General features: G+C 55.4%; 4 protein-coding genes across 5 annotated transcripts in view; 2 read left to right on the top strand and 2 right to left on the bottom strand.

Moving 5' to 3' along the window:
• The first annotated feature begins 659 nt into the window (after positions 1–659).
• The window catches only part of HDAC8 (histone deacetylase 8), a 43664-nt gene continuing 22426 nt past the window's right edge, over positions 660–21897 (top strand). The window contains exons 1-11 of one of the 2 annotated variants that reach the window (XM_065729296.1): positions 660–747; positions 897–949; positions 1945–2075; positions 2937–3078; positions 4052–4164; positions 5013–5090; positions 5440–5548; positions 6040–6212; positions 7094–7188; positions 7619–7724; positions 8059–8482. In XM_065729296.1, coding sequence (XP_065585368.1) covers positions 664–747; positions 897–949; positions 1945–2075; positions 2937–3078; positions 4052–4164; positions 5013–5090; positions 5440–5548; positions 6040–6212; positions 7094–7188; positions 7619–7724; positions 8059–8081 — 1107 coding nt within the window. In that variant the 5' untranslated portion in view covers positions 660–663 and the 3' untranslated portion in view covers positions 8082–8482. Of the gene's footprint in view, positions 748–896; positions 950–1944; positions 2076–2936; positions 3079–4051; positions 4165–5012; positions 5091–5439; positions 5549–6039; positions 6213–7093; positions 7218–7618; positions 7725–8058; positions 8483–21897 lie in introns of those variants that run through there. The other variant, XM_065729297.1, reaches the window with a different exon arrangement.
• LOC136044169 (small ribosomal subunit protein eS4) lies at positions 9115–12191 on the top strand. Its single transcript, XM_065729298.1, has 7 exons — positions 9115–9175; positions 9385–9462; positions 9672–9852; positions 10047–10144; positions 10608–10779; positions 11330–11487; positions 12031–12191. The coding sequence occupies exons 1-7, from the start codon at positions 9173–9175 to the stop codon at positions 12130–12132; spliced, it is 792 nt and encodes a 263-aa protein (XP_065585370.1). The 5' UTR covers positions 9115–9172; the 3' UTR covers positions 12133–12191.
• Positions 13005–14926, bottom strand: RBM41 (RNA binding motif protein 41). The gene is made up of 7 exons (XM_065729295.1): positions 14812–14926; positions 14623–14739; positions 14361–14550; positions 14034–14238; positions 13478–13845; positions 13264–13405; positions 13005–13156 (listed from the first exon to the last, which is right to left on the bottom strand). Exons 1-7 carry the CDS (start codon positions 14817–14819, stop codon positions 13005–13007), a joined length of 1182 nt encoding a protein of 393 aa, XP_065585367.1. The 5' UTR covers positions 14820–14926.
• Positions 15415–21486, bottom strand: NUP62CL (nucleoporin 62 C-terminal like). The gene is made up of 12 exons (XM_065729294.1): positions 21209–21486; positions 20212–20603; positions 19732–19842; positions 19180–19308; positions 18927–19019; positions 17983–18085; positions 17690–17834; positions 17507–17556; positions 17241–17375; positions 17036–17147; positions 16212–16278; positions 15415–15550 (listed from the first exon to the last, which is right to left on the bottom strand). The coding sequence occupies exons 1-12, from the start codon at positions 21484–21486 to the stop codon at positions 15459–15461; spliced, it is 1707 nt and encodes a 568-aa protein (XP_065585366.1). The 3' UTR covers positions 15415–15458.

Below are 21897 nucleotides of genomic sequence, written 5' to 3' on the forward strand. Positions count from 1 at the left end.
GCTGTTTGTGACGCCCGGCCTCGTGCTGGGAGCTGTCAGGGAGGGGCTGAGCTCGCAGCCCCTTGCCTTCTGCCTGTCAGGAGGGACTCCCGATGCTGTTCTCCTGCCAGATTGGAGGGTTTTAACCTGTTCTGTGCTGCTTTTCCCTCCAAATCTGCAGGGTTTAGTCTGGCGTGAGCTAGAGCTCTGCTAGGGATAGTGCTGCTGGACTGATGGGGAGCACGCCGTGCCATCCCTGCACTCTTTTCCCCCTAAGATGTTGGAGGAAGAGTTTTCACGTGTGTTTCCTGACCTGCGGGTCTGTGTTGCCTTAACGCTGCTGGCGTGCCCGTTCCGGCCCCCCATGGCCGTGAGAAACCGCCCGCAGTCCCTGGGGCCTTTTTTAAACAAAAGTCTTTTTTTTTTCTTCAAACAAAAACCCGCCCGTTCGTGCTGTGTGGGAACCCGCAATAAAACGTCTCCGGCACGCGTGTGCGCACTGCGTCGCTCCTTGGGCGGGCTGGGGGCGGGGGACCTCCATATAGGGGCGTAGGGGGGGGAGTAGAGACAGAAGGACTACGCTTCCCAGCATGCCCCGCGCGAGGCCCGCTCCTTCCGGCGCCCCTCCCGCGCGGACTACAGCTCCCGGCGTGCCCCGCGGCCCGGCCCGGTGTGGCGGCCCTGATGGCGGCGGGGCCGCCCGTGGCCTACGTGTACAGCCCGGAGTACGCGGCCCTGTGCGACTCGCTCTGCAAAGTGCCCAAACGGGTGGGCTGCGGGGGGGGAGGGGGGGGTGAGAGGGCCTCGCTTGGGGGTGGGGGAGGGGCTCTGTGTGTGGGGGCAGCGGTGTGCAGGGCTCCTTCCCGGCGTTGCACTCGGGCTCATCCTGCCCTTCCTCCCCTTTCTCTCTCCCCCAGGCCAGCATGGTGCATTCGTTGATCGAGGCGTATTCTTTGCTCGACCACATGACGTGAGTGACCCCGTTGCTGAGGTTTGGGGACGCACGGCGCGGCTGTGGGGGCACCTCGGGGGTTTCTGGGAGCTAACCAGAGCCTCGACATCCGTGCCGTTAGCGTGAACAGCGTGCTGACCATGGCCTCGTGCTGCCGCCTCTCGCAGCTTCGAGCAGTGCTGAGGCTCAGGGAGATCTGTGCTGCTGCTTTTGGGGGCTGTTCTGTGAAGTGTGAGTGCTGCTCCCGAGAGAGGGCAGAGTGAGGTCTGGAGCAGAAGGGTTAGAGCCCATCTTTGGGCTCCCTAGATTGGGGATCTGTACACCTCCATTGCGCAGCATCTCAGAACGCCATGAGAAATCCCGTGCTCCTGGGCTAGGGAAATCCCTCTCCCTCTGGCACGGGAGAGAAGTCACAGCAGGACTTTTTCTTCATTATTTGGACTGAGAATTTTGTTGAATTGTTGTAGTTTAGTTAGAGTGCTGTTACGGATACAAACTGGAAGGGACTAGGGAGAGAAATGGTCAGCCTGGAGCATTCTTCCAGTAGCCTTCACCTGTTTGTGGGGCATTTTGATGTGCCACAGGTCACAAGGCAAAGTGCCCGAATCCAGGGAAGATGTAAACAAATTGCTGAGCACAGAAATGGGCTCTGAACGCAGCAGAGTTAAGAGCACGTAGGTGTCAGTGCTCTGCTCCTGCTCTGTCAGATTGGTGTCCTAGAAACAATGTGCCTGCTAGGAGTCAGGCTGGGACACAAAATAGGAAAGGGAGAAAAACCCTCAAAGTGAAGGTGAAAGGTTAAATGCAGGCAGCACCTGCAACTGTTCCTTGTCGGAGTGGGCTCAGCAGCCAGTGCTGAGCTTGTGAGAAGCTTCCTACTCAAAGTGGCAGTTGGGTATGGGAGGGGAATGATTTTGTTTGTTGTTTTCTAACAGCAGTTGCTGAACTGTCTGAGGAGCTTAATGTTGGGGTTTGCAGATGTGTCCTGACCTGCTCCCCCTTCTCTCTGCTAGGGTAATCAAGCCCAAAGTGGCTTCCATGGAGGAGATGGCAAGCTTCCACACAGATGCTTACCTGCAGCACCTGCAGAAGGTCAGCGAGGAGGGGGATGATGACCACCCAGAGTCTGTGGAGTATGGACTGGGTAAGGACACAAGCATTTTGCAGTAGGGTAACTGTTCGGTGCAGGGTGCTGTTTGCTGGTGGCTGCAGGGGTGCCTTGCTGTAACTTTGAGGTGCTGCCAGTTCCCTTGAGCCAATGGTTACCTGTCAGGTTGATGCTTTCCGTGCTGCCAGCAGAGGGTACTGTCAGCCCCATGCCATTGCTCTGCCTGTTGTGGGAATGACAGCATGAAACTGCTGCCAGGAACCAGACCTGCACCGTTTACACAATGGCTTTGCTTATTACCTTGAGTAGCAGACTGTTGCCTGCTGGATTAGAAAAAGCTTGAATGATACAGTAGCCCTTTTCCATCTCTGAAGCTGCTCTGTCTGCATTTGGAAGAGCAGCCCTGGGCTGGGCATCAGCTGCAGGGAGGCTGCTGTAGGAACTGGAGGAGGTCAGCTCCTGGTCGTGGAGCTGTGAGACACCTAAACCCATCTTCCTCGTGGATATCCCTGCTTTTAGTGGGAAAATACATTTGCCACTGCATTGGGGTTTTCCTGGTGGAACACCAAAGAGCTGAGAGTGCTTTGCAAGCTTTCTGTGGAATAGTAGACTGAGGTAGCTAGGCGTGCAGATCAGAAATCAGTTCAAAACCCTTCCGTGAGTCTGAATAATCTGAGTACAAGAAAGCTTTCTCTCCCCTCCCCCTCCCCCCCCCATTTACCATCCCTAAATCTGCCACACGAGTCCAGGTACAATGCTTGTCATGAGAGTTTCGTGCAGTGTTTTGTTTGTAATGTCAGCATGCACAGAATGAAAAGCTAGAGCTGTGCTTAAGGAGCAGTAGCCCGAAACGTGCTTTCCCCATCAGAAATGCCTGATGCTGGCTGTCACCCACAGGTTATGACTGTCCGGCTACTGAAGGGATCTTTGACTACGCAGCAGCCGTGGGGGGAGCCACCATCACTGCAGCCCAGTGCCTGCTGGATGGCAAGTGCAAGGTAGCAATTAACTGGCCTGGAGGGTGGCATCACGCGAAGAAGTAAGGAAACAATCTCTTCCCTTGTGTTTTCTCACCTGGTGTCTGACCCAGCTTCCCTGGGAACCCTCAGGGGGAGGAGATCCAGCAGCGTGGTGTGAGAGGGGTGAGGGAAGGACACAGGGTGCAGGGCTGGTGCTGCAGCATGGCCCTGGGGCCTGTCCCCACGTCCAGAGACATCTTATGCCTTGGGGTCAAGTGAGAATAGATTTTGCAAAGCATGTTGTGGTCCATAGAGAATGGCAAAGGATTGGTGTCCTTTAAAACCCGAATGAGTGCAGCAAAACATTGTCCAAATTGTTGTACGTGGGTTTCTTACATTATTGGGAAAAGGAGGGAAGTGGTGCAGGGCTGACCTCTGGTTTTGTTGATGCTCTGAGACACAGTGTCAATAACAGGCTTCTGTCAGGAGGGGAAGGATAATAATAAGTATAATAATTCCTGTGGCTCCCCCGTTTCCCATGGATGTGTACGTTTTGTTAACTCGTGTCCACGATCTTCCAAAACATCACATCAGCAAACACAGACAAGAGGATCCCCAGAATTTTGCTTAAGTCACATCTCTAACCCTAATTCAAAAAGAATTGTTCCTTTGGTGCCAGCAATAGGAAGCTTCCTGTGCTGTGCATCAGGTTCCTGTGAGTCCTCTGCTCAGCTGCAGTCCTGCAGCACAGGGAGCTATGGCAGAGAGCGAGTTTGACTTCAGTGGATGAGAATTTCTTTTACAAAAAAAATCTGCACTTAGCTTCTTTGTGCAGCAGTGAAATGGGCAGAGCTCCTGCCTCTGCTCAGCTGGGGCTGCTGCTGGAAGGCCCGGGGTGGAGAAGTGGGCAGTTGTGTTCTCAGTGATGTGGTCTGCTCCTGACCCTCCTCTTCCTCCTCCCCACCCCTGTGAGATGAAGGCTTGCAAGTACAAGTGGCAAAGCAGTGGCGACTGCGCTGGTGACGTTCAACCTCGTGGCTGTTTTTCTGGCAGAGATGAAGCTTCTGGCTTTTGTTACCTGAATGATGCTGTCCTGGGGATCCTGCGTCTGCGCCAGAAATTTGACCGCATCCTTTATATCGATTTGGATTTGCATCACGGGGATGGTAAGGCCTGGCACGGGCTGCAAGCTGCAGAGACTTGAGTAGGGCTTCACTCAGTGCACGTTCCCTCAGTCCAGTTCTGGCCTGTGGGCACTGATGAAGTACCCTGCCCTCTGTGAGGTGCTGAGCAGCAGTCTCAGACCTGAAGTGGTGTGCTGCATGAAGCGTGTTCCTCCCCAGGCCTTCGTCCCCATCCTGGCTGACGGTGTTCAGCTCTTCAATGTCACCAGTGCAAAGGGGAAGCAGCTGGTAGCAAACGTTGCTTTTAAAAGAAGGCGTGGCACTGTGAAACTAAAAGCAGAGAGGGCCTTGCTGAGCGTGCTCTTTGCTTCAGGGACGTTATTTCAACGCCACTTAACGTTTCTGCTCTCCTGACTTTTGTGGTGCATTTCATTTTGCTCCATTTCCCCACTGTGTTTGGTTTCTGTCAAGTTCCCCATTGCTTCTTTTTCCCTTCTCACCCTCACTATTTTAATACACCTTTAAGGAAAAAGAAGAGGCATGTGGAATTGCAGCAGCACTGGGAAAAGCAAGAGAGCCCAGTAGCTCTGATTCTAATCAGGGCCAAGCTCCAGGCAGAGCATCCGTGCTCCTCTCCCTCCCCAGCCTTGCAGACGAGCACTGACTCGAGGTATTGGGACCCCTTCAGTTGAGACCTAGCAGATTCATTTCAGTTTTGACCACTGCTACCTTTGGATTTGGATCTCTGCTGATGGAGGATGGTGTCAGTGAACCACTTCTGTTTTTCTGTTTTGTTCATTACGTTCTGCTCATTGCGTTTATTGCTCATCTTTTTAGATTCTGACATTTACATGAGTGATGATGCTTTTTTCTTTTCCATCTTCTGACAGGAGTTGAAGATGCCTTCAGCTTCACCTCAAAGGTCATGACTGTTTCTCTGCACAAATTTTCACCAGGATTTTTTCCAGGCAAGTTGAACTTGCAAGGTTTGTGCTGATCTGATTCACACTTCAGTGGTGAGGTCTCAGCACAGGCACTTCTCCTCCACGTCAGCAAAGGTGTCTCGCTGCCTCTGCATCTAAATATTCCCTTTCTTCTTGTGGCTCAGCTCTGGGCAGAGGCACTGCCCTTAGAAGCTTAATTACAAGACAGAACAGAGAGCTAGATCCAGGTCCATCAAAACCTTCCCGTGCTGGTGTTAAGTAAGCTTCTTCTCAGACATACCAGGCCCTGGCACTCTGCTCTTGCCTGAGACATTTCTGTTAGTGCTGAGCCTCTTTTCCTCTTCGTTAACCACTGTCTGTTTCCATTCTTCAGGCACAGGGGATGTGACAGATGTTGGCCTGGGGAAAGGTCGCTATTACAGTGTGAATGTGCCTATTCAGGATGGCATCCAAGATGAGAAATATTACCAGATCTGTGAAACGTAAGCCCTCTTGCTCTGATACAGTTTACTTGGGTGGGATTTTAGAGACTACGTGGCTTGTGCTTGTTTTTAACTCCTGTTGGGATGGGGCAAGGGGCTTACAAAGGTCCTGGGGTAAGAGCTGTACAGTGCAAACTCTATGTTTGACACCACAGTGGTTTATTTTTGCATGTCAGTTAAGTACTGGAGTTGCTTAGGTTCTCAACCAAGGCAGAAATATTTATTCCAGGAACCTCATCTGTTTCTTACTTTGGGAAAATAAAGACACCTGTGAAATAAATGTGTTTTTCTTTGTGATCTACTTTATATTTCGGGCTTTAGAGTGCAGTGCTGGGAACAGGATTGTCCCCTTTGTGGCATTCGTGCTAAGAATGGAAGGGAAAGCTCCTGGTTTGGCTTCCAGCCCTTCTGCTCAGGGCAGACAATGTGTGTACGCTGTTGGATGCTCCCACTGAGCTAAGCTTGTGGTAACCCACTGCTTCTCTCTGCAGCGTGCTGAAGGAGGTGTATGCTGCCTTCAGCCCCGAGGCGGTGGTGCTGCAGCTGGGGGCTGACACCATTGCTGGAGACCCCATGTGCTCCTTCAACGTGACGCCCGAGGGGGTGGGCAAGTGCCTCAAGTACGTCCTGCAGTGGCAGCTGGCAACTCTCATCCTGGGAGGAGGTGAGTGTGTGCACGTCATGATGGTCCTGAGGAGGCAGCTTTGTCCTCCTGGAGAGCAGCAGGTCTTTGTGCTCAACAACTGGATGGCCTCAGGGTTGAAATACACAGTGGCAGCAGGTGCCAGGCTCAGTCTGTGGTGCCAGTCCTGCTTCCGACATCTGACAGTGAGTGGTCTCATCTGGGTTCAAGCAGAGGCTGTGTCTGTGGGTAGGCTGGCAAAGGCAAGAAGAGCCCCCAAAACTTTCCTCATGAAAAAAGGGAATATTTGCCACAATGGTGAAAATACCAAAGGAGTGTCCCACCAGCACAGCTTGCAGAGTGGAAATGTGGGAGGGGGGATTACTACTTGGCAAAAAACAAGGTAAAGGGAACAATGGAATATATGATCTCCCTCGCTTTTCAAAGTGCTTTTTTCTCATTATTTTAGTCTGCTGGAGGAAAAATCTTTCCAAGTCTCCTTCTGGGTTTCTTTCAGCCAAGGTTCCTCCCTGTGAGGTCGTGCGTAGTCACGATAGATATGACCACTGCCTTACTGCCTATGAGGCCTTCTTTAATTGTAAAGTAGTTACCAGCTGTCAGATCTGAAGCTGATTAGTACCTCTGAGACATGACAGCACTCGCCAGCAAGTGGCTGGGCGTGTGTGTCTTGCTGTACAAGACCAAGGCTGGCATTAAAAAGCAGTAATTCTTTGTCTCCACTGCTGCCCTTATACTTCTGTCCCTATTACTGATGAAAACCTGTCCTTGTTGGCAAGAAGAGACCGTTTTGGGTGTACAGAGGAATCTGGAGGAGCTTCTTCAGCTTGTTCCCCCGAGTAAAATCTCTCATTTCCCTTTTCCCCAATCTTTCCCTTCCAAATCACAATTCCTGCTGGAGACAGGAGGCTACCACCTTGCCAACACCGCCCGCTGCTGGACGTACTTGACTGGGGTCATCCTTGGAAGAACACTGTCCTCCGAGATCCCTGATCACGAGGTGAAGTTCCCATGCCCTCCCTTCTCTCTGTGCAAGAACAGTCACCCCACCTAACCCAAGGGGCACCTCAGCTCGGTGCTGCTTTGCTGATGGACTCTCCTGTAACAATGATGCTGCCCTAGCAGCATAGTGGGTGCTTGTTCCCCAGCACTGAGGCTGTCTGCAACTCTTTGGAAGGGTTCTGAGAAACCAATAAGCTCCAGCCTCAGATAATGACAGAGGATGAGGAGGTGGGGTCGCCTTGCTTGCTCAAAGAGCACCGTAGGATGTGCCATGGAGAAGGAGCATCTGAAAAGCTGCTGAGTCAGAGGGGGCACATCCATGGTGCTTGTGCCACTCTCCATCTCTGGGGATGCTGGATGAGACAACTGAGGGATTGTTAGGTCTCGTTAGCCCTGTTTGGTTGCTTATTCCTCTCCTCTTCCTGTAGTTCTTCACAGAGTATGGTCCTGACTACGTGCTGGAGATCACACCCAGCTGCAGGCCGGACCGCAATGAGCCACAGAGAATTCAAGAGATTCTCAACTTGATCAAAGGTGAGTAGTCACACAAAGCTGGCACCCTGCTTCGGGCTTACAGCTCCTTCTGGGGAGGACTTCAGGCTCTTTGGAGTCTCCCTTGCTAGCTAGACAGATGAACCCCATTTCTTTCTTTGCTCGTCGTGTCTCCTGCTTCACTTGGGATCCTCAGTGTCAGGAGCACGTTCAGTTCAGAGCTGTGGTCCCTGTGAGCAGAGGGTGCTGCTGCCTTTCCTCTGGCTGTGCAGAGGGGGGAATCTGTTAAACAGCTCACCGTGCTCCGGGATGTCCCTGGCTGGGCTGTGCCATCAGGCTGAGTGTGGGCTCCACCTTTTTTCCTCTCTTATTGCAGGCAATCTGAAGCACGTGGTTTAGTGGAGAAGGGAAGGCTCAGGTTCCCGGGAGAGCCTCTCCCCTTGGAGAGATGTATCCGGAGCGGCTGGTGACGTTTGTGGCTGCGGGGGAATTTGGAAGAGATCACTGTTGGTTCGTTGCTGAATCTGTTTCTCTTCAAAAAAGAAAAGCTTGCTGTGCCCCACGGATCTCCATGGGGGGGAGAGCGAGCCCTCCAGCCGCAGCTTTCCTGTGCCAGCAGAGCCTCTCTCGCTCATTTCTCTTCACTTTTTGAACGTGGTTGAAGTTTATTCTCACAATGACTTGGACGTGGTTTTTAAGAGGCCGCTGCAGGCTGTGTTTTAAACTCATGGGCATTTTTTTCCCCCTTAACCTCACATAAAATATTTGAAATACTCCAGCCCTTTTCCTTTCACCCCGAATCTGCCCTGCCTTGCCTGTGCCCAGCTGTGTTGGTGGCTGTCCCATCAGGGGAAGAACCCCAACGTGCTGAATCCTGGGGCTCAGTGGGGTTGATGTAAGGAGCTCCTGCCAGCTGCTTTGTCCCTCCTGGAGCATCCCCCTCCAGCCACCTTACCAGTGTCACCCGCTGCAGTGCTGCCACCAGCTGCCCCCTCTTGCCCCCACCCGTGGAGAGGGGGGGGGGAATGTACCCTGCACGGTCAGGGGAGGAACGTGGGCTGGACCCGGTTTGGGTGAGGTGCAGGTGGGGAGATCGCAGCTCGAGGCACAGTGGGGAGAGGGGTGCAACCCAGCTTTGATGAGGGCATTCTGACCTGGAAGAGGAACCGGGGAGGGGTCCCAGTTTAGATGGGGGGTGAGGGGGGGAAACTGGAAAGGTCCCAGCGTGGATATGGGGGGGGTGGTTTGCGATGGTCCTGGAACGATGGGGGATTGGACGTGGGGCCATCCGGGAATGGAGGGGCCGAGGCTGGCCGGGACCATCGCGGGGGTTGGGGGGTGGGGTGGGGGTGGGAGGGGGCGTCGCTCAGAGCGCTCGAGACCTCCGCGCCGCCGGGGGGCGCTCTGCGGGAGGCGGTGGCGCCGCGGCCTGTCCCTCCCATATCGGCCTCGCACCGGAAGCGGCCTCCCTTTCCCGCAGGAGCGCAGCCATGGTGAGTGCGCGGCCTCGCCGCTCCCCGCCGCCATCCGCCGCCATCCGCCGCTCTCCTTGGGCCGACGGCCGCCCCGCCGCGGCGCCGGGCACGGGGGAACCCGGCGAGGGGCTGCGGCAGGGGCGGGAGCACGGGAGCGGCCGGGGAGCGGGCGATGGGGGCGGCGGGCCTGGCGGCGGTCCCGCAGCTGAACGCGTCCCGTCCCGCAGGCCCGAGGCCCCAAGAAGCACCTGAAGCGCGTGGCCGCGCCCAAGCACTGGATGCTGGACAAGCTGACGGGCGTCTTCGTGAGTGCGGGCCGGGGTTGGTCGGGGCTGGGGCTGCGTGGGGCCGGGAGCTCGGCTGCGCTCCTCGGGGATGGGTATCACAGAATCACAGGGGTGGGAAGAGATCATCGAGTCCAGGGCAGAGCGGAGGGGGAGGATCACCTCCCTTGTCCTGCTGGCCACGCTCTCCTTAATGCATCTCAGAATGCCATTGGCCTCTCGTCCCGCAGGCGCCCCGTCCCTCCACGGGCCCTCACAAGCTGAGGGAGTGCCTCCCGCTCATCATCTTCCTGCGGAACAGGCTGAAGTACGCCCTGACCGGAGATGAGGTGAAGAAGATTTGTATGCAGAGGTTCATCAAGATCGACGGCAAAGTTCGCACCGACATCACGTACCCTGCGGGCTTCATGGGTGAGGTCCGGGGGGAGTGAGGACGGGTATGTGGTGCTGCCGAGGGGGGGGGTGAGGTGTCCTGGTGGTGATGAGGGAGAGAGCGTGGTCCAGCAGCCTTTCTCTCCCGTTAGGAGATGAGCTTTGTGCTGAGTTGGCGTTGGGCGGCGTGGTCAGTAACAGCTGCTGTTTTGTGTTTGTCTCTCTGAGATCAGATGTGATCAGCATCGAGAAGACGGGCGAGCACTTCCGTCTGGTGTACGACACCAAGGGACGCTTCGCTGTGCACCGCATCACCGCCGAAGAGGCCAAGGTGGGGGGGGGGGGCTGTTCCCGGGGCACTGCTTGCTCCGGGGCACATCCTGAGCTGGTGGCAGAGTCTGTGACACCCTGGAGGGTCGGGGCCTTCTGGGCTGGGGCATGGAGCCTTTTGTGGGGGAGAACGTGTTGGTGATGTCAGGTGCAGCTCCCGGCTGTGCCTTTGGGTGTGTGGTCACTGCTGGTGTGGTTGGGTCACCTTTACAGGGAGCTTTGTGGGGGTTGAATGGTGAAAACACTGCAGACTCAGAGCAGTGCTGCTGTGCAGGTCCCAGTTGTGCCCAGTCAGAGGTGCAGTGTGCAGCACCAGGGGCTGAGGGAAGAATTTTGGGGCCCCTTCCCAAAAAGGTTCTGCTCACAAAATGAGCAGCTCCAGGAGGGAGGGGAGTGGGTGCTCCCATAGGGCAGTGCCGGTGGTGTTTGGGTGAGGGCTGAGCCGGGCTGTGCTTTGCTTGCAGTACAAGCTGTGCAAGGTGAGGAAGATCTTCGTGGGCACCAAAGGAATCCCTCACCTGGTCACCCACGACGCCCGCACCATCCGCTATCCGGATCCCCTCATCAAAGTGAACGACACAATCCAGATTGACCTGGAGACTGGCAAGATCACAGACTTCATCAAGTTTGACACAGGTAGGTGTAGCGTCCCCTGCAAAACGCTGCTCTGCTCTCTCGGGAAAGGGTTGAGCAGTGCAGAAGATGGAGACAGCTGCCAGGCAGCTTTGCTGTGAAGCAGAGAAGCAGCACCCTTGTGCAGGGGGTGGTGTTTCTCTGGTACAGCTGGAGCTCCTATCTGGGCATGGGGAGGCGTTTGGGTGCAGGGACTCTGAACTGCTCCCAGAGCAAGCAGGCACTGGGTGGAATGTGCTGGAGAGGTTGATTGAGTCAGCTCTGGTGGGGCTGAGAGAAAAGCCCAGGGCAGCTGGAGGAGGATTCTCTGCTTTAAGAGACAGCTTTCAGCTGTCACTATGAGCAGTATGGGAATGCCTGGCTGGGGCTGACAGAAGCGAGAAGGTGATGGGGGATGCATTGTATGGATGCTGCGAGCAGAGGGCTGTGTGCCAGGGTTCCTGCGGGGCATTGGTGCTCCTCACATGTCTCCACTGCTCTGCCTCTCCCTGCCCTCCTGCCTGGCTCTTGAGCACCACGAGCTCTTGTCACAGCCCTCTCTCCTTCTCCCTAGGGAACCTGTGCATGGTGACTGGAGGTGCCAACTTGGGCCGGATCGGGGTGATCACCAACCGGGAGAGACACCCTGGCTCCTTTGATGTGGTCCATGTGAAGGATGCCAATGGCAACAGCTTTGCCACCAGGCTCTCCAACATCTTCGTTATTGGCAAGGTAAGGCCATGTGAGCTGAAGGTGAGCGTGTCCCTCCTGTTGGCTGAAGCCAGGAGTTGTGGGTGTCTTCTGTGGGCAGCTTCTGCCTGTCTGCACTACACACAGCAGAGCAGGTCTGCTCCTTGCAGTTCTGCACGCCCTGATCTGACTGCTCTGAATTCATAGCCACCTTCCCAGAAGGGTTGGGCATGGGGTTGTTTTTTCCTTAAAGCTCACAGCAGTGTGGAACTGAGCAGTTCAGGTCACAAAATGATCAGAGCAAATGCTCTGTAGGCCTCATGAATTGCCATCTCGGGATTCTTTACTCCTGATTGGAAAGGCTCTGATGGCTTTGGCTGACTACCTTCCCTGAGGGCATGAATGACCACCAGCAGAAGGCCCCTGCACCACAGCTTCCTCAGGGCCTGCTGCTGAGTGAAGGACGCCAAACTGCTGGTGGCCTGGCTCAGGCAGGGGCTGGCTCTTGCTGCTTTTCCCTCCTTGAGAGGGAGAATTTCCCCCTGACTTCCTTGATGTGATGTGGTTTCTTCTTCCTCACTTCAGGGCAACAAGCCGTGGATCTCCCTGCCCCGTGGAAAGGGCATCCGCCTCACCATTGCTGAGGAGAGGGATAAGAGGCTGGCAGCCAAACAGAGCAGCGGGTGAACTGCAGCTTGGGCCACCTGTGGTCCTGGAAGTACGTCCAATTAAATTTTATTATCAAATTGGTGGCTGACAGTGTGGTCCAGACCCGAGTTCAGGGCTCAGAGCGTGCTGTGCCAGGATGGGGATGTCCCATGGGGCTGGGGGAACTAAGAGGACAACCTGAGCCTCACGGGGTGCTGTGCCACCTCCACGCTCTTCCTGTCCAGCTGAACAGGAGCCTGGGCTGGGAAGGTCCTGCACAGGGCTTCAGGAGCTGGGGAAAATGTACAAACTGGGGAGGAATTGGTGTGCCTGGGGGGGGCTGCAGCCCTGCAGGGTGTCTGCAGTCCCCAGGGCTGGAGGAGATGCAGCCGTGGTGAGGTACTACCTTCAGTAGTAATTTATAATAGAGATGGATGTAATCTGGGGTTATTTTTTGCTGAACACAGCCCATCAAAGCACGCAGTCCCAAACACAGCAGAGCCCCACCTTAAGGCAAACCACACTGTTCCTACACAAACACCAGAGCAGCAGGAAGTAAATTACACCCCATAAAGACAGTGAAAGAAAGCCGTGTCTGAAAAACGGTGCCCCCCTCGCACGCTGCTCCCTTTTCTCTCAAAGGAGCAAATAAAGATGCAGACAGACACCGTGTGAACACATCTATTGACACTGCTTCCCCTCCTCTTCCTCCCCACAAAGGGCTGAGAGCACAGACGGGGGCAGAGCACCCCAGTACAGTGCCCCAGCAGCAGTAACTGTGAGAAGGGCTCCTCCGTGGGGCACAGGAGAGCTGCACTTCCTCAGCACCGCCCTCAGGGGCCGCTCCCAGCCCCGACCCCCCCCCCCCGGGGGTGCACTGAGCTCTGTCAGTCCACCAGGCCCACACTCCCCTACGTGGCAGGGGGCAGTGCTCCTGCAGGGCAGCACGGAGCAGCGGCCTCTGCTGAGTGCCCCTTGCTTTTCCCAAATTCAATGACCAGCGGCTTCCCCTGCAGCCTGTACCCGTTCAGCAGCAGCACGGCATCCTGGGCCGACTCAACGTCTGCAAGGAAAGAGCAGAACCGTTCTCCACCCACATCTGGGGGCCCAGAACCACGCACCCAGCACGGCTCCGGCCCGGGGGAGAGGAGGAGGAGGGGCGGGGCTCACCGGGGAAGGTGATGAAGGCCTGGCCGCGCATGCGGCCGCTCAGCAGGCGGAACTGCACGGGGGTGCTGCGCTGGAAGCGGGCAAACAGTGCCACCAGGTCCTTCATGGTCACACGGGGGCTCAGGTTCTTCACGTACAGCACCTGGTGCACAGGCACTCAGCCCCGCGGGTGCAGGATGAGTGCTGGGGAAGGAGGGGGTTCAGCTCCACGCACCTTGCTGGGCTCCCCAGGGTGGTAGGAAGAAAACCGAGGGATACTGCGGAGCTCCTCCTCCGAGAGCCGGTTCTTGCGGATCTCCTCTTCTGGGATGAACTCCACGGGCTCCTTTATAGTCACAGGCCCCGGGGGGGGCTTTGCTGGACCGGGGCTGGAGGTTCCTTCCCGGCCTGGCTGCTCCTCCTGGGCAGGGGGCACTGACTCCTCAGTGGCAGTGCCCTGCGGGGCGGGGGCAGGCGGGGAGCACACGGCGCTGGTGGTGGGCTGGAGCCCTGCAGGCTGCTGCTGCTGGCCCAGCACCTCGTGGTAAACACTCTCCAGGTGAACCATGGGGTCCTTCTCATCCGTCACCCTCTGACCGTCATCTAATCCGCAACAGAGAAACACCAGTGCACTTCAGCCCTTAACTTCCACACCTGGGCCCCCTCCCTCTGCAGTTCAGAAAGCAAAAGGACCAGCCCGCGCCTCGTGGGGCGACTGCATCCCACAGAACTCCCACGTATCTCCTCTGCTCTGACAAACCCACGTGAGAACGGGAGGGGGGGAAGCACACCTTGGTGGTACAGCGCCCGCAGGAACGAGTGGCGGTCCGTGCCCTGGAACAGAGCGTTCTCGATCTCCATCTCCCTGCGGCTCAGCTGCTTGCTGCCGGCAAACCTCTGGGGCAGCGCCAGGATGCGCTGCCGCTCGTCCATCTTCTCCTGGATGGCATTGAGGCGCTGCTCCGTGGCTTCGGGGGCCGCTCCCAACCCGGAGCGCTGCGCCAAAGGGATCCGAGCGGTACATCAGCACCGCAGCGCTGCTCCGCTCTGGGGACAGCTGAGAGTTCAGCCGCAGGAGGTGAAGGCTCCGGGCCGCGCTGCAGCCTGCCGGCGCTCACCTTCCCCGCAGCTCGGTTCCTCCATAGCGCGATCTCGGGCTCCGACAGCCCCAGCTCCCGCAGCGCCGCGGTCTCTCTGTCGCTTTCCTGCAGCGCTCGGAACTCGGGCAGCGTGAGGGCCCCCGCCGCCGCCTCCCCGAACGGTCTGTAAAACGCTGCCGGAGCGAAGCACCTCCGCTTCGACCTACACCTGCGGCACGACGGGGGGCTGAGCCGGGGGGGGGAGGGGACAGCAGGGGCCGCGCCCCGGGCCGGGACTCACCGCTCGATGGAGGCGGACGTGTCGAGCTGCTGCCGCAGCAGGCTCTTCAGCTGCCTCTCCCCCTCCGTCTCCAGGTCCTCCAGCAGCAGCTCATCGCCGCTCACGGCGCTGCTCACCCTGCAGGGGGACACAACACCGCTCAACGCGCGGCCGCGGTCGCTGCCGCCCGCCCCAGAGCCCCCCGCTCACCTCCTCATGGCCGCGGCCTTCCCCGTCCGCCCGGGACTCCAACTCCCAGCAGCACCCGCGGCGCGGGCGGGCGGGGCCCGTAGCGCGGAGCGATGCAGCGCCCCCCGGCGGCGCGGAGGACGAAGGGCCGCGGCGGCCGCGCTCCGCCCCGCGCGTTACGGAGCGCGGATATTCAAGGCCGCCCAGCCGCGCTCCTCCGCGTTTCCTTCTCCCCTCGCAACGCAACACGCAGAAGGACCGCTTTTCCACTTGCGCAGCTGCTGCTTTTAATCGGACACAAATCCCACTCCCAGGTGGAGGTACAAATACACAGCGGTTGGTGCCCAAAGCACAGGAAAGGTGTTCCTCTTTCAGAGGCAGAAGTGCACCCCTCCCTCGAGTCCACGTCCTCACGGTGAGAAGCAGTTAGCAGCCGTCCATCAAACCCCTTCCACGAGGACACAAATAAGGGCTCCCCGAGCTCACACCAGGGAGCAGAAGCAGCCGCCCTCAGCCACCCCAAAGAGACCCAGAACTTAAAACAAAAGACATTTATTGCAATTAAAAAAAGAAAGAAAGAAAAAAAACAAAAAGCAGAGGATGGGGCAGATCCCCACCAACCTCTTCTCTATGGGGATGAGAGGGGGACGCTCTGAACTCGGGGTCCTTCAGTCGAAGGTGATGCGGAAGCTGCGCTCCTGCTCCTTGCGCCGGCTCTCACACACCTTGGTCACCTCCTCCACCTTTCTCTGCAGCAGTGCTGGGGGAGAAGAACAGCACTCACACTCAGCCCGAGTGCAACCCCACCCCGAGAAAGCATTTCCCACCCTGACATTGAGCTGTGATGGCACAAAGAGGGGAAAGATCCAGCTCCTGCAGAGAGCACGGCAGCGGCAGCCTCAGAGCCGGCTCCTTCAGATGCTTGCCCTGCCTAATTCCCCTCTGCTGCAGTGAGGGGCAGGGAGAGGTCTCCTCCGTGTGCTGGAGGTGCTCTGCTGCAGGAGAGCAGCCACAACGAGCTCTGATGGCAGCACAGTAAGAAGTGCAGCGACACAGAGGAGACGCAGACTGCTTCTGGTCACAGCACAGATAACAAGTTATCTGTTTCCAAATCAAGGACCTGCAGACCCTCAACTCTAAGCACAGCGATTCTCTCAGCACAAACCAGAGCACTGCTTCGTTTCATTTCACATCAGGAGCCACTCCACGGGGCTGCAGCATTATGGTTTGGGTCCATAGCAATCACTTACTTCGAGTGATTGCTACTGCCACACTTCCACACGTGCACTAAAGGCCTCTGCTGAAGTGCCACATCACCGGGAAAACCCAAGAAGATTCCTCAATGACCTTCAGGAACTCATTTCTAACCAGGTTATGTGCTTCATATTTACTTCCCCTTTAAGCTGCAAGAGGACTCTCACCTGAGTTCTGGTCAATCCATTGCAAGGAATCCATGTGGGCATTCAAAATCTTACAGATCTGCTGGAGCTAAACAGAAAGAAAAGGTGTGAGTTTACTGTTAGAGGACATCAAAACGATGAGCAGCACAGGGCAGCGTGCTGGAACAGGAAGCAGTCACATTTCTCACACACACAGCTCTACCAACCCAGCATTTCTGCTGTGCAGCAGCTGTGTTGCTTTGCTTCTCTTTGCCATCACAAAAAGAAAGAGTCAGAGTGTGCCTGTGGCTCAGATTTAGTCAAACTCAAACCCAAGATGCACCACGATGTGAATCTTAGCCCTGAGGTGAGAAAAGGAGTGAGGAATGAGATAAAAACCTCAGTCTGAAACACTAAAGGGCTATTTTTTACTAAAAAAAACCCCCTCTCAGTAAAGAGGTTTCAGGAGCACTGAGATCAATGTGATGCAGATCAATAAGCTCATAATTTCGGTCTTGTTTTCACAAAGATGCAGAAAGCAGCAGAGAAAAAGTATTGACAGTTGCTGCTTTCTGCACAAAGTGCTCGAACAGAACACAGGATCAAAGCTAAGAAACATGTCTGAATCGAGCTATCTACTCAAAAATCACACCAGAAGCAAAAAGAGCTCATCACAGAGTGACCACGCAGCCAGGCTGCTCACGTCGTTATCACACAAGCCTCACCAGAGAATCAATGAAGATGAAAACAAAACACTTTTCCTAGGCTGAGAATAAAAGCAGATCACCCACCAGCGGGCAAACAAAGTGCCAGCACTGTTCCCTAGCCCAGATCTCTCACAACACACACACACAGTTGGGATTTACCGGGTTGCTGGTGTCTGCGGGGCGTCCCGACGTGTTCAGGTGCTCAATGATGTCCTTGAGGTCCTGAGCCATTCGTTTCAGCTGAGCATCAATGTTTTCAGCCAGCTTGTAGCTGCAGAGGGCACAGGAACAAGTGTCAGTGTTCAGAGCCAACTGGAGACAACCTGGGTCTGTTTATCACATGTTCAAAACAGATCTCCCTTACGTCCTCTCCCGTTCTTCATCTGCGTGCTGCAAGTAAATGGTCCCACTCTGCTCCTTCACAGACTCCTCCAGAGGGGTCAGCAGATCTTCCAGCTCCTTTTGCTGCGACAGAATGAAGTCCAGCTCCTGATCCAGCCTGAAAAGGACAACGTGAATGACTCAACACGACCCTGCTCAGGCTGACGTTCTACAGCTCCCATACCATGCAAGATGATGGAGAATAAAAGCAATCAACCAAGGTCATCTCAAGAGTTCACAGTTTCTCACCTCTTCTGATCAAGTTTCACTTTCTCTACTTCTCTGTGTAGCGAAGTAATCTGGAGATAGAAGACAATTATACCAGGGAAATTAGAAACGGAATGCAGATATGTATAACTTACACCTGGATTATAATATTTATTATTTTTAAAGCAGAAAGTCTCATCACATGCCAGCCTGCTGCCACCTGACCTTCTCTCCATTCTCTATCAGGGTCCGATCCCAGGCATTCACTTGTGTAGCCTGATGAAGGAAGTGTTTCTCTTGATCTTCCAGCTCCAGGCTCCACTTGTTTATCAGACTCTCCAGCTGGGCATATGTCATCACTGGAGGTGCACTGAGAGGAAATATGGGACAGTACAGAACACCAGGTTCAGAAACCAAAGCACAACCTTGACAACCCTGTGTTTCCTTCCCTCCAGCACTTACCAGCACCAATAGTGCCTCTTGCCCTAGTCAGGAGATAGCTGTAACAAAGTACTCACCTGGCTGCTGTTATGGTTATAGCAGCTGTAGAAGTCACTGCTCCAATAGTACCAGTTGTAGTCAATGGTTTAAGGTTCAAAGCAAAGCCAGAAGCAGAAGTGCCTGAAAGAAGGAATTTAGATCCGACAACAGAAGAGGACATCTGCTGTGTAGCACATCAAGGACAGCTTCAAAATACTTCTCAACCACATCCCCTCCACAAAGAGCAAATCCCACATGTGCTGGGAAGGGCAGTACCATCACTCAGCCATACAGCACTTTTGCCATCGATCCAAATCCTTCAGTGACTCCAGAGATCAGCTTTAGGAATACCCTGAGAGCTGAGCAGCAGTCACGTTGTTACACTGAACACTGACAGCCAGCTGCATCCACAAAAGGATGCTCCATCCTGAATCTGGACACTGCAGCAGCAAATTCCACTGCAGATTTTCACCTGCAGGTTGCCACTTCAATACAGTGCTCAGCACAAACTTTGCTTTCCCCAGTCTGGGTGAAATTCAACACTTGGAAACTTATAATACAGAAGAAACAGCTTAATGAAGTGGAATCAGAGTGGAAATTTGCTCTCACCAACCACCCCCACAATCCCCAGCCTTTCTCTTTCCTCCTGTCCCACAGAAGTCTCCCCCCAGGCTCTCACAGCAATCCTGCAACTGCACAAAGAGGTCAGAGACAGAGCAGTTCATCTCTTTACTCTGCTCACTCCAGACCAGAACTTCAAAGCCCTGCAGGCTTTCACCCAAAGGCTTTTTTGCTGCAGACAGACTCTCAGAAGTCATAAGTAACTGTGAACGCTGGGAGATGAAAAAGGAGGATGACAAAGAAACACTGTGCTATTTTCAGTTACTGGAGGACACTACAGATCAGCACTGCCCTTTATATAAGCACTAGAAGGAAGGAAGGCTTCCTTATCTCCATCAGTTCTTCAGCATCTGGCTCTTACTAGTAGCAGTGCTGGTTGCTGCAGCTGTTGTCCCAGGTTTCAGCCCAAATCCAGATGCTCCAAGACCAGTTGTACCAGTGGAAGGGGCACCGACTGCAATCAGAAGACAACATCACAGTTTGTATATCCCATTAAATACAGCTCTCCATCGAAAGACAATTTCTGAAGCTCCTGTTCTGCTCCTGGCAGACAGCATCAACCACACTGCTTGTTTGCTCCCTCCTGTACAGGAGATCTGTGTGCTGTGACTCACGTGAGAGGCCTGTGCTGGTGGATGAGGCTGGAGCTGAAGAACTAGCTATGGATGCAAACAGCACAGGACCTGTTGAGCCAAGAAGGGGAGCTGTGCTGGCAGTCGTTGTTGTAGATGCTGTGGTTGTTACTGCAAACAGAAGAAGTGTAGATGTTGTACAGGCAGAACCCATCAAGCTTTCATACACTTCAGAAGAACAATGCTAAGAACGGGACACGAACTGGCCTAACTGCACCCACTTTTTAAGGATACAAGAGAATTCTGACCTACTTTCCCTGTATTCTACTTCAACTTTCTCTTTTCCCCATGTACGTTTTAAGTTTGGGAATCCTTTCTGTCACGCTCCAGACAGCTGTACAGAGCAGAACTCTACGTGAGACAAAAAACTGCAGCACACCAAGTTCAAGAGCTCACACAGATCACCGATACCACTGCAGATTCACAATAACAAATCATTCCAGCCCACATCCACATTCTGGTTTGGAAAACTACAGGCAGGACAGAAGGTTCCCCAAGTCCCAAGTAATTATTTCCTACCACTTTTTTCCCTACCTCCCAGTTTGCTCCCAAAGGACAGCGTGGGGCCCTGGCTGGTGCTGGCAGTCAGCGTTGCTGTGGGTGCAGTAGTGGCTGCTGTTGAAATCAGTGATCCAAAGTTCAGACCTGAAGTAAGAGCAGTGTAAGCACAAAGGAAAGATGAACCTTTTACTACAGAGCAACTGGATCACAGCCCTGAAGTTCATAGAAGAGAATAAGAAAACGTTAACACCAAATGAAACAAATGCTCTCCATTATTTAACAACAGGACCAGAGGCAGCAAGCTCAGTAATCACAAAGCTTTAACAAATAATTCAACACTGATGAACACCATCCTCACCTGCGAGCCAGCAACCTTCCTTCTGCGTACAAGAAATCCCCATCAGAGCCATAGCTTTACTTCACATGAGCAGATTTCAAGCAGCACACAGCCATCCCCCCCCCCCCCAAGCCGTGCTCATGGTGACAGCCCCCACTCCAAGCTCAAGCACTCACCAGAGGACTGTCCCCCGAGGCTGAAGGGGGCTGCAGGCTGGGCCACGCTTCCCAAGCTGGCAGCAGTGGTGGCAGCAGCAGCAGGTGCTGCTCCAAAGGTCAATCCTGTGGGTGCTGCTTGTGGAGCTGCAGTGCTCGTGGCACCGATGTTGAAGCCAGTTGCTCCAGCCTGAGTTGTGGTGCCACTGGAAAAAGTGAACCCTCCAGTCGTGCCAGGCTGAGTGGTGGTGGTGGCCGTGGTGGCAGCAACTCCAAACACGAAGCCTGAAGGGGCTGCTGCTTGACTCGAGGGCACGCTGGTGGGTGCAGAGGTGCCAAACCCAAAACCTCCCGTGATTCCAGTAGCTTGAGTTGTGCTAGTGGCACCAAAGGTTAGCTTGGGGGCATTTCCCCTGTGAAAGAGAAAAGAAGTAAAAGCAGTGAGCCAGTCTGTCCAAGCCTGCATTCTGCAGTATTGAGTCTCCTTATGGTGACACTCCCTTATACTTCCACACAGCAATACTTTATAAAACGTGTGCAAGCTGTTAACCCTCTCAAGCCCTCTTTGCGTTTCCTCCACCTGATGCTGTTCTTTCCATCACCTTCAGTTCCCCCCCACTGCTCTCACGCAGCCAGTTTCTCTAGCAGTAAAATCTGAAGAACGATTTGAAAGGATCTCACTGCCACAATGCAGCTCCACTTGGACAAGAATGCACTCTAAGTGCTCCAGAGCTTGATCACGAGAAAAAAAAAGACATTTGCTATTAAAACTCACCTTCTCTTCACGCAAAAGCAGTGACTCAGAGCAAAATACAGAAGTTAGCCTACATCCCCGGCTGGGATGGCTCCGTGCAAAGTGAACCTACTTACAGTTCTGCCCCACGTCTTGCTGAGGAGACACCCAACAGACCGAGAGAAGCCACAGGAGGCGGAAACCTCACCTGGAGTCCCTGTGTTCAGCTGATGTTCAGCCCTAACCCTCCCCCCCCCCCCCCCGAGCCCGGCCCGCGGCCCTCACCCTAACGGGAAGACACCGGCAGCCGGGGCGGCGGTAGCGGCGGGCGTCCCGAAGCTGAAGCCGGCGGGCTGAGCGCTGCTGGCCGGCGTGCTGAAGGAGAAGAGCGTGGCGGGCTGGCTGCTGGCGGGAGTCGGCGCCGCGCTGCCGAACGTGAAACCCGCGGAGGGGGCGGGCGTGAAGGAAAAGCCGGTGGCCGCGGTGGTGCTGGCGGCCGTCTTCGGCGTGCTGAAGGAGAAGCCGCCTCCCGCCGGGGCCGAGCCGAAGTTGAACTGGCTCATGGTGCAGAAAGCGGCGGGAAGAGGAGGACGGGAGGACGGGAGGAGCGGACCCCGCCCGGGACGGCGCGCGCGGCCCCGTGGGCCCCGAACTCCAAAACGGATCGCGCCCACGGCCAGCGGCGGCGCGCGATGATGACGTAACTGATGACGCAATGGACGCATGCGCCCGACGCCGCTCTCTGCGCCCCAACTGCCCAACCACCGGCCGCGCTTTCCCCGCTCCCACCGATGATTGGTTGAGCTCGTCGCTCGGCCCCGTTGGATTGGCTGAGGAGTCGGTGGGAGGCGGGAAAAGGAGCGGGGTGCCGTTACCCTAGCAACGGGGGACGCGGGGTTGGTGGTGGTGGTCCGGGCCTAAGGGCTCCTTCTGCGCCACGTGGGGTTGTGTCTGCTGAGATCCGGGCTGCAGCG

Source organism: Cyrtonyx montezumae, unplaced genomic scaffold (genome assembly GCF_038088225.1).
Source record: "Cyrtonyx montezumae isolate F1298 unplaced genomic scaffold, pur_monq_1.0 scaffold_11, whole genome shotgun sequence".
NCBI classification, from domain to species: Eukaryota; Metazoa; Chordata; class Aves; order Galliformes; family Odontophoridae; genus Cyrtonyx; species Cyrtonyx montezumae.

Coding starts and splice junctions, on each gene's coding strand:
- RBM41 (XM_065729295.1), bottom strand. Junction 13,846..14,033: donor GCGGGCGCTGTACCACCAAG/GTGTGCTTCCCC, acceptor GTTGCGGATTAG/ATGACGGTCAGAGGGTGACG. Junction 13,157..13,263: donor GGCCTTCATCACCTTCCCCG/GTGAGCCCCGCC, acceptor CTTTCCTTGCAG/ACGTTGAGTCGGCCCAGGAT.
- NUP62CL (XM_065729294.1), bottom strand. CDS start 21,486: ATGAGCCAGTTCAACTTCGGCTCGGCCCCGGCGGGAGGCGGCTTCTCC. Junction 19,843..20,211: donor CCTCGGGGGACAGTCCTCTG/GTGAGTGCTTGA, acceptor CTCTTACTTCAG/GTCTGAACTTTGGATCACTG. Junction 17,376..17,506: donor GTGAAACTTGATCAGAAGAG/GTGAGAAACTGT, acceptor TGTCCTTTTCAG/GCTGGATCAGGAGCTGGACT.
- LOC136044169 (XM_065729298.1), top strand. Junction 9,853..10,046: donor GTACCCTGCGGGCTTCATGG/GTGAGGTCCGGG, acceptor CTCTGAGATCAG/ATGTGATCAGCATCGAGAAG. Junction 11,488..12,030: donor ACATCTTCGTTATTGGCAAG/GTAAGGCCATGT, acceptor TCCTCACTTCAG/GGCAACAAGCCGTGGATCTC.